At 48.1% G+C, this 10,600-nt stretch overlaps 1 protein-coding gene across 5 annotated transcripts in view; it reads right to left on the minus strand.

Annotated features, from left to right (window-relative positions):
- Ecpas (Ecm29 proteasome adaptor and scaffold) overlaps nucleotides 1–1,780 on the minus strand; it is a 125,867-nt gene extending 124,087 nt beyond the window's left edge. For 2 of the 5 annotated variants that reach the window (XM_052176548.1, XM_052176549.1), the window contains exon 1: nucleotides 1,536–1,780. In XM_052176548.1, the coding sequence (XP_052032508.1) occupies nucleotides 1,536–1,557 (22 nt within the window). In that variant the 5' untranslated portion in view covers nucleotides 1,558–1,780. Of the gene's footprint in view, nucleotides 1–956; nucleotides 1,302–1,535 lie in introns of those variants that run through there. The other 3 variants (XM_052176552.1, XM_052176553.1, XM_052176550.1) reach the window with 3 other exon arrangements.
- Nucleotides 1,781–10,600: the final 8,820 nt, after the last annotated feature.

The following is a 10,600-nucleotide window of genomic DNA, read 5'->3' on the forward strand; positions in this document are numbered from 1 at the left end:
CATTTAAAATACACATCATCCTCAAATAACACCTTTCTTTCTTAGTCTTTACTGAAGGGCAACATAGGGGAGTGGGGTGTTCTTTAAATACCCTAAAGAATTTGAACTAACCACCCAAAACGCAACAAATTATTCTGAATATCCCACAAAAACTAAATATTTATGACCCCAGAATAGGCCAACAACATCTTAGAACTACACTTCCCACAAAGCATAGAGTGCAATACTGGCAGCCAGCTGGGAGGCCTGGCACTAAGGGCGACCACTGCTCTCAGCAAGCTTGGATCATCATCCCCTGGAAAATCGCAACGCTTGGCATGGAGTGGGAGTCTCCCCTTTCTGACAGCTCCGTCACCTGCGTTTTGGTTTTTTTGTTTTGTTTTGTTTTGTTTTTTTCTGCCATTAACAGCGGCCCTATTGGTCTTAACCGCTTCAACCTGAAAGTCATCTCCAATCTGTGACCTTTCTGCTGATTGCTTGGATGTGGGGGAAAAGGCACCCTCTCCCCTTCCCAAAAGCTCCATTTCCAGAATTCGCCCGTCAGTCAGAATCCAGGGATCTGCGGGGGTCAGACGGGACGGACGGGTGGACACAATCCGACCTGGGGCGACAGGCCGCGCGCCAGCTCTGGTAGCAAATCAGTGGGCCGGGATCCCCCTCCCCCGCCCCAAGCCCGGGCCGCAGCTGATTTCCAGCAGGGATAGCTAAGCCCAGGACTCTGGTTTCAATTTCACGACGTGACAGTGCAAACCTGCGGCCTACAAGCGCCCGCGGCGAAGGCCCGCCCGTTCGCCCGCCCTCCCGCCAGGCCCGAGCGCCCCAGCCCCCGGCACGCCGAGACCGCCGCACACCCGCCGGCCCGGCCCCGCGCCCCACCGGCCTCCAGTGTCCAGTGGGGCCCGGTCCTGCGTGGAGTTGAATCCCGTTCACGGCCGCAGCCTCTGCGCCGCACTTACTCAGCTCGTCCTGGGAGGCGGAGGCGGCGGCCGCAGCCATGTTGCGCCCGGGAGCGAGCGAGGGAGGGGCGGGCGGACGGCGAGGGGGGCTCGCGGCCGTCGCCGCGCCGTGTCGCGCCGCGCCGTGCCGTGCCGCAGGGGCCCGGGGCCGCCTTGGGTCTCTCACGCGGGCCGCGCTGCGCCCTCGAGGCCCGCCCGCTGCCGGCGTCCTCTGCGCTGCGAGCGTAGCTCTCGCCGCGCCTCGCGAGCTTGCGACTACCGGAGCTCCCTCAGCCTCGCGCCTCTGAGGAGCCGCCGCCGCCGCCCGTGCGGCCGAGTGACCGCGCGGCGGCTCTTCGGCTCGGCGCCCGGCTTGCTCGCCTCAACGCCGGCTCTTATATTTAGAAAGAGCTGAGCCATGCTCCCCTCCCCCTCCGCCGGCCCCTCGCTCGCGCGCCCGCCCGCCCTCGCTAGCTCGCTCGCGCCTCGTCCTGCCCACCTGCCGCCGCCAAGCTTTCCCCGCGCGGAGCGGAGCGGAGCCGCGGCGGACCAACCCCACCTCAGCCACAGTCCCACAGCCGCACGCTCGCGGCCTCTGACCTGAGTCGGAGCCGGTCTCCATAGCCCGGGATGCTGCGGCGACCGGCGAGGTGTAGGTAGGACGGGCCGGGCCCGAGGAGACGCGCGGCCGCTCCTGGGGAGCCTGTGTGCGGCCGAGCTGAGCCGGGCTGCCCCGGCCGCCGCGGAGAGGTTCCCCGAAGCGCGCGGTCCCGGACTCTGGCGTTCACGGTCTGCGTCTGTCACGCCTGCCCGGTCGGAGCTGAAGCAACACGCGCCCGGACGGAGGAAGAGACGCGGACTCGGAAAAGTAGAGCCGGGCTCGAGTCGGAGGAGGAAGCCCCGCCCTGCGCCTCGCGCCCAACTTCTCGGCCGCTGCGCTGACTCAGGCCGGGCCTCCGAGCAGCCGAGTGTGAGCACGGGGGACCCGCACGAGGAGATCACGCTGGGGATGCCTCCCGAGCGAGCTGCGAGCCAGGGAGGGGGCGGGAACCACGATATCGGAGCTACCGGGACGTGGTTTAGATGCCGCCTTCTTCACCCCAGTTTACTGGAAATCCCAACTTTTAACTTTAAGCTTCTAGTTTGTCCGCGACGTCTCGTGATCGTGTACAGCAGCAAAAAGAAATTCAAATCAAGGGATTATATGATTACTATAAGAAAGTAGATGCCAGATCAAATACTGTTTTAGAGGAAGAAAAATCGAGACCCTAAATGAATTTAAATTGCATATATTCCCCCCAAAATGGAATCCCTAGGGCCCTAGATAATGCCTTGAAATTTGAATACATGCGGTTCCGAATGTAACATAGGCAAGTGCAAGATAGCAACAAACACTGACGATATTAGTTCCTGTATTTACATTTACAAAGAATTTACATTATCTTTGTAATTATCATAAAAATAATAATCCTTCCTCCTAGTTCAGACACCTCACCCACCTCACACCCAAGAGAAAAATTATGAAATGTGAGCTTTGTTGATGCTTCAAGACCCAGTGTCTGCACATATGTACAGCCCCAGATAGTTTGTTTCATAATGATAAAGCTTACACACACACACACACAGCTTGTTTCATAGTGATAAAGCTTACACACACACACACAAAACTTGTTTCATAGTGATAAAGCTTACACACACACACCTTCCCTGCTCCTTGTTTTGCCCTATGCTGGACTTTGGGACAGTAATTGGATCCTGAGAGTCTGGCCTAATCAAAGGTTAATAATGATTGCACAGGTTCATGGCCCGTGGAAAAGCAGGAGGTGGAACTAAAGGAAGTATGTCATTGCAGGTGTGTCCTTAGGGACTGTGTTGCAAAGGTCTCTTCCTGTTTGCTGTGAGAGAGGCTGCTTTATTTCATTACACACACCCTGCCGTGTGTCCAGCCTAACCTCAAGTCCACAGCAACGGAACAAAGTGACCACGTACAAACCCTCTGAAACTGTGAGCTAAATTGTCCTGGCTGGTTTTGTGTGTCAACTTGACACAGGCTGGAGTTATCACAGAAAGGAGCTTTAGTTGGGGAAATGGCTCCATGAGATCCAGCTGTGGGGCATTTTCTCAATCAGTGATCAAGGGGGGAGGACCCCATGTGGGTGGTGCCATCCCTGGACTGGTGGTCTTGGGTTCTATAAGAGAGCAGGCTGAGCAAGCCAGAGGAAGCAAGTCAGTTAGAAACATCCCTCCATGGCTTCTGCATCAGCTCCTACTTCCTGACCTGCTTGAGTTCCACTCCTAACTTCCTTTGGTGATGAACAGCAATGTGGAAATGTAAGCTGAATAAACCCTTTCTTCCCCAACTTGCTTCTTGGTCGTGATGTTTGTGCAGGAATAGAAACCCTGGCTAAGACATAAATATATTTTTACTCGTTTTAAATGATCATATACTGTCACAGTGACAGAAAAACAAACACAGGTGGGGTCAGGGTTCTTCCAAAATAAGTGTGCAATGACTGCTAATAAACAATACTTAAGTACAAACATGTCTCTCCACCCCTCCCAGAACCATTATCCCCTACTTTACTCCACAGAAAGAATTCAAAACTTGTCAGCAGTTTGACACATACAAACTCCCCTAGTTCTGTACTATAGGCAAGCACTCCAAATGCTACTAGAGGCTGGCTCAGGCTCTTTTTTATCTCCTTGGATGTTCAGAGATGGGAAACATAGAAGCTGGAGAGTTGGCTCAGTGGTTAAAAGCATGGCTGCCCTCCCAGAGGACACTTGCTCACTTCCCAGGGTCCACAGGAAGTTAACAACCATCTGCAACTCTAGTTCCACGGGAGCTGACTGGCACCTTCTAATTTCCGTGGGCACAGCATGTGAGTGGTGAACAGACACACATGTGCAGACAAAGCACCCATACACATAAAACAAAAATACATAAAATCGCAATATAAAGTGTCAAGAATAGCTTCCTTAGTGTTATCATCTCTTGAGCACTAGAGGCTTACTAACTCAGAGGCGAGGTGTATAGATCCAGTCCCTGAGACCTAGAGGTATGTGACTCTATAATCTAAAAGCCAAAGGCTTATACAAGTGTTCAAGCCACCACCTTCAATGTCAGGGGCTTTTTGCTCTAAAATTGCTCAGCCAGAGACTTGGAGCCTTAGGAACTCAGGTCAGAGGCTCTCTAGGCACAGAACCCAACAGCTGGTGTTATAGCAGCAAACTTCAATTATCAGGACCCTTGGCTCTGAACCAGTCAGCTCTCTGGAAGTCTTCCATGGATGGGGCTTTCAACTTCACTGACTCAGCTCTTCACAGTTTCTTACCTTCAGGCTCTTCTCTCCACAGTTTCCTGCCATGGGCTGCTCTCTGAAGCTCTCCTGGTACTTTCTCACTGCTGCTGCTGCTGCTGCTGCTGCTGCTGCCGCTGCTGCCGCCGCCGCCGCCGCCGCCGCCACCACCGCTGCCACTGCCACCACCACCACCACTTCTGTTAGTGCCCCTGATGGGGCTGACCACCACCCCAGTGCTCTCTTCTCTCCATGCAACAAATTCAGCCCACTCCACCTATAATAAAGACTATTTATGGGCAAATGAAAGGCCACTCAGAGACTTTTATTGGAGCCTAATATGATACAGAAATAGTACATGGAAAAGAAGCCTTCAAAACTAACCCCATGAGACTAAGAAGCAAGCTGCTTATATAGCCAGAAAGGGGGTGTGGCATGTTTAGGAGCAGCTCCTAGCTCCACCAGTCAAAGCTTTTCACATTTAGCAATCATGACCTAGTTTGTGTGTGTCAGTTAAGAGTTTTCTGCTGAGTCACCAGGGAATGTGTTCCCCTAAGCAGACATAGCCCAAGATAGGAAACATCATCAAGATGTCCCTGCGACTTATCATGATGAAAGTGAAGTCTCCAAAAGCTGGTGCAAGTGGACTAGGACAGACATGATAAAAATGAGACCTCTTAAACAGCTGTCATCATAATGGTGCTCAAAACTACAGTTGGATTTCCTCAGTTCCCACTCAACGTTCAAAGCAGCCAGGCTACCATGATAGCAGCACTCCTGCTGTAGCCCCCTAAAAGGGACTGCTTGATTGACATTTCCTAGTCAAAGCAGTCCGATACATGGGAAGAGTCTGACAGTTGTCTGTCAAATGGTGAGTGGCTCAGTCACGACAGCTTTGATCATTGGAAAGGAAAAGACATGAAAGAGTATTTACATTAAAGGCCTATCATGAACCAGTACTTACCTCACAGTGTTTAACCTTATTCAACCTCTACTGAAAGGAAGCTCAGAGAGATTTGAGTGCCTTGCATCTGTTTCACAATGACTGGTTAGGGAACGTGTCTTTCCATAAATTCAAGTGGAACCTTTCATAGCCATGTCAAATAAAAACCAAATATAGGTTAAGGACAGTGACTGAGGCAATTTTAACCTTTAGACAAGAATGATTAGCAACTTAGTTCACTGTATATGGAAAGTCCAGTCCCCACATGTACAAATCATCTGTATGTGTGTACACGGAGATTTTTAACCAACACAGTAGAATCTTGTTTTATACATTACTGTGTGTTATCATTGTACCAATTAATACATCACAAGTACCCTTTCTATATCACTGATAATAATCATGGCTAATCATGGCTAATTCTTCCTGGTATGAAACTAATTATTGGATTTATATACTCCTCTTAACAGTTTTATGACGTGGGATCTTATGCACAGAGGGATTCAGGGATACAGCCACAACACCACAATCTAGAAAGTAAATGAGGAATGGAGACTTGAGTCTAGACAGTGGATTAGAGTGGTTTGGTTTCATCTGGCTGTGCTGTATTCTGTTTTATTGTGTTGTATTATAGCATATCGTGTTGGGAATGGCCCCAGTGCCTGGTGCAAATTAACCAGGGGTCCGCAATGGAGGAGTTGGAGAATGGACTGAAGGAGCTGAGAGGGTTTGCAGCCCTATTGGGGGAACAACAGTGTCAAACAGCCAGCCCCTTGGAGCTCCCGATGTAACTGGACCACCAACCAAAGAATACACATGGAGGGACCCATGGCACAGGCTGCATATGTGGCAGAAGATGGCCTTGTTGGACATCAGTGGGAGGATCAGCCCTAGGGCCTGAAAGATCAGCTAAGACACAAGCGCCACAAGCGTCGCACAGCTAGCTGTACCTGCAAGCCAAGCTCAGCCTCAACCACTGTCCATCAAGTTCTATTTATGTGCCCTTCAAACATCACGAGATCTCCACGTGTCTTGCCTCACCATGCGTCACTCTGCCAGTCAGCCCAAGTCTGAGGAAGTGGCAAGAAAACGGCAGCACATCACCAGAAGTTTTTTTGGTGCATTTCTCTCTAGGGAGTCCCAACTAATAGAGCTCAACTACACTGTAGAGAGCCTTATTGAGGCGCCAAGCCACCTGGCAGGAACTTGACATTGACCAAAGTGAAGTTCCTCTCCCAGCCTTTAAGTAGAAACTCCTGTGTCAGCCATAATCCCCTCCACCTGGGGTGGTGTGCTCAGACAAAGGTGAAGCCTATTGTTCTTCAAGGACCTGCAGTTTCCTGAGAAACACCAGCCATCTGTGGAGCAACTGAACTGATTCTGCTGAGAAGCTTCCAGCCTTTTCCCCCTGCCTATATATATTGGGAGTTCTTCATTAAACTTTGAGACCTTGAATAGCAGGTGTTATCTTGGTCTCTGTCTCTTTTTTGCTGCCTTCCCATATATCCCCAGCTTCCCTTCCAGGTAACCCGATCGATGTAACTGCAGGCAGTTACAATACACAATGTAAGGCAGACCAATACATGTACATCCTTAGTGAAGAATCCTTCATCATGTGTCCTTTTATGTGTTTGCTTTAGCAAAACATCCTTTCTCCTGGGTCGGCTTTAGTGAAACATTCCTTCACAAGTCTGCCTTAGTCTTTCACTTGTGCTCACTTCAGGAAAACACTCCTTCACATGTTTTCCCCTAAAACATTGTCCAACACAACTGACTTTCCAAAGAACCCTTACGTTTCCACTTCAGACTGACTACAAACTTGTATTTCTTAATTATCTTAATATTTTGTAATTGTAGCTTTCAAGGACTAGAACTTCACATTTTTAAATTAGTTCCATAAGTACAATACCTAAGAGTTGAAACATATGTGCATAACATGTTGCAGCAAAATGTAACATTAAATTTCTATCAATATACAAAATTCTATACTGATGTAAAATATTGACTTGTTAACCCTCGTTAGTTTAAAAGTACACTCAGTAGTTTGAATGATTTATCACATCATCCCTGTATCCCCTTTTTCCTCTTTCCTTCTCTTCTCCTCCTTTTCTCTTAACACTAGATAGGAGAGAAAGAAGGATAGAAGAAATAAGGAAAAAAAGAGATCCCTGAATCCAGCCTCTTTTCTTTGTTCTTCCCTGACTAAGACCATTAACAACTTGGAATCAACCCCGCCACCCTTTAACATCCTTCACAGAGCAAATGACCAAAGTCCACCCACCCACCTCTAGGGAATGAGGCATTGTTCTCATAAAATTGCTTCCTGCTGTCTGGGGATGATGGCATCTTTTGTGGGCCCTAAGAAAATTAGGACAATGGTCAAGTAAGGAAGCTGTAACATTGGCTTTCTAGTGTCTGTGTGATGGGAAAGTTCAGGGCTTAACTGAAGTCCTGGCTGGAACAGTCTGTGAGACCAGACAATCTTAGTTTGAGGTTATTCTGTATTTTGAAGTTATTCTGTATGCAGTTTTCTTTTATTCAGTTTATATCCTGATCACAGCCCTGTTCCCTCCTCTCTTCCCAGTCCTCACAAATATCTCCATTGTTCCCTTTCCTTCTCCTCAGAGAAGGGGAGCCCCTCCTTGAGTACCACCCCACCCTGGGACATTTAGTCCCAGCAAGACTAGGTGTATGCTCTCCCACTGAGACCCAAAGGTGGGGGAAGGAGGTCCAAAGGCAGGGAGCCAAGACCAAGACCGTTCCCACTCCACTTGTCAGGGGACCCACATGAAGACCAAGTTGCACATCTGCCACAAATGTGTAGGGGGGCCTAGGTCCAGCCCCTGCACGCTCCCTGGTTGGTGGCCCAGGCTCTGTGGGACCCATGGTCCCAGGTCAGTAGACTGTAGAGGTTATTTGTGGAGCCCTTGGCCCCTTCACCTGGCTCACATCTATCCCCCACTCTTCTACAAGACTCCCCAAGCTCTGCCTGATGTTTGCCCTTGGTCTCAGCATCTGCCTCAACCACTGCTGGATGATGCCTCTCAGGAGACAGTTATAGTAGGTTCCTGTCTGCAAGCATAGCGGACTATCATTAATAGTGTCAGCTGCTCACTCTCTCACAAGGCATGCGTGGGTCTCAGGTCGGGGCAGTCACTGGTTGGCTATGCCCTCAGTCTCTGCTCCATCTTTATTCCTGCACATGTTGTAAGCAAAACAAATTTTGGGTTGAAGGTTTTGTGGGTGGATTGATACCCACTCCCTCTCTGGAGGTCCTGCCTAGCTACAGGAGGAGACCACTTCAGTCTCTGTAACCCCCTCTGGTAGGAATCTCACTAGAGTCGCCCCCACAGACTCCCCATGTCCTCTACCATCCAAGGCCTCCGACTAGCTACCAGAGATGACTCCTCTAATGTCCATTCTCACTCCCTGCCCTCTCCCAGCCTCTGTCTCCTCACACCTAACTGACATCCCTGTTCCCCTCCTCACCCCCTCTCTTACACAGTTCCCTCTTTGCATTCACCTCCTATAACTATTTAGTTTCCCCTTCGGAGTGAGATTCATGCATCTGTCTTTACCCAAGGGCCTCCTTATTACCCAAATTCTTTGGGCTTATGGATTGTAGCATGGCTATTTTGTGTGTTATGACTAATGTTCACTTATAAGTGAGTACATAACATACATGCCTTTCTGGCTTTGGGTTACCTCACTCAGGATGATATTCTCAAGTTCCATTCATTTTCCTGTAAAATTCATGAAGTCTTTCAGGAAACAGCTATTGAGAAATTCTGTGAGACTTGATCTCAGTTGTCTTGTTGGGGACTAGTTGTCTTGTTTTCTTTGGTATTTGGTCCTTTTGCTCTGTAAACTTTTAAAGGTAATATTCATTTCTGCATTAACACATTAAGATGGTTTGTGTATGCTTGGCCCATGGGACGTGGCACTATTAAGAGGTATGGCCTTGTTGGAGTAGGTGTGGCTTTGTTGAAGGGAGTACATGGCTGTGGGGATAGGCTTTGAGGCCCTCCCTGCTAGTTGCTTAGGAGCCAGTCTTTTTCCTATTTGCATTTGGATCAAGATGTAGAACTGTCAGCTTCTGCAACACCATGTCTGCCTTCAAGCTGCCATGCTTCCCTCCTTGATAAAGGACTGAAACTCTGAACCTCTGAACCTCTGAAGCTGTACACCAAACCCAATTAAACGGTGTCCTTATAAGAGTTGCCTTGGTCATGGTGTCTCTTCAAAGCAATGGAAACCTTGATTAATACACACATATGGAATGTGCAGTGTGTGCATATCAGCTAAAGGTGATTCCCTGCTCTATGTTCAAGCAGGAAAGGCATCTATCTGTCTTTCTCTATAAGTCAGTTCAGACTGTATAACCAAACTGTAGCATAAATTTCCATCCATGCCATTTGAAAAATCGGCATGTAATAATAAGTCCTGAGAACTCTCAGCAAACAATATTTATTGGTTATGCTTTGCTGAAGTCCTACCTAAAGACATTCATGTCTCAGCCACTTTCAGACTTGTTTCCATGTAAAGGAATCAGCAGATATTTTACAATGTCTCTCAACATCAGTTGTTTTTTGTTCATTAGCATATAACAATTTAAAATTAATAAAAAAAACTATATAATCTCTCTCTGGGGGGGGTCTTTGTAACCCCTTTCTGTTTCTTTTTTTTAAAGATTTATTTATTTATTATATGTAAGTACACTGTAGCTGTCTTCAGAAACTCCAGAAAAGGGCATCAGATCTCATTATGAATGGTTGTGAGCCACCATGTGGTTGCTGGGAATTGAACTCAGGACCTTCGGAAGAGCAGTCTTAACCACTCTTTGGAAGAGCTCTTAACCACTGAGCCATCTCTCCAGCCCCCCCTTTCTGTTTCTTAAGCATTTCTTTTAAAGTTTGATTAGATCTTTCCTCAACCACTCATCCTATAGGATTGAATTGTATACCTGTAATGTGCTTTATGTTATACTATGCAAAGAATGATTTCATTTCACTAGAGACATATGTTGGACTCTTCTATATGTTGAGCCTTCAGCTGCTCTTCAACTAGCTGTTCTAGTGCCCGTAATTTTTCTTTTGTCATAGCTGTTGCTCTTCCTAAACCTGCCTATCAATCATTTACCTTAGGGGGAGGATGATTGGTGTTCTGCCAGAATTGGCTCCACCATATAAAGGTGAAGTCATCATCTGCTGTGTCTTGTTTATTGACAAACTGGACAATCCACAACTGTTCTTGATAACAATTTTTAATATATTTATCAGGAACATCTCCTATTTTATGGCTTGTACCTGAAGTTGGAGGAATGCTAATCTATGCTTCCCATTGTTGCAATAGATTACTCTGCCACAGAGCCACAAATCAGCAATGGCAGTCTTTGGCCATCAGGCCTAAAAGATGAAGAGGCT

This window comes from Apodemus sylvaticus, chromosome 3 (genome assembly GCF_947179515.1).
Source record: "Apodemus sylvaticus chromosome 3, mApoSyl1.1, whole genome shotgun sequence".
Taxonomy (NCBI): domain Eukaryota; kingdom Metazoa; phylum Chordata; class Mammalia; order Rodentia; family Muridae; genus Apodemus; species Apodemus sylvaticus.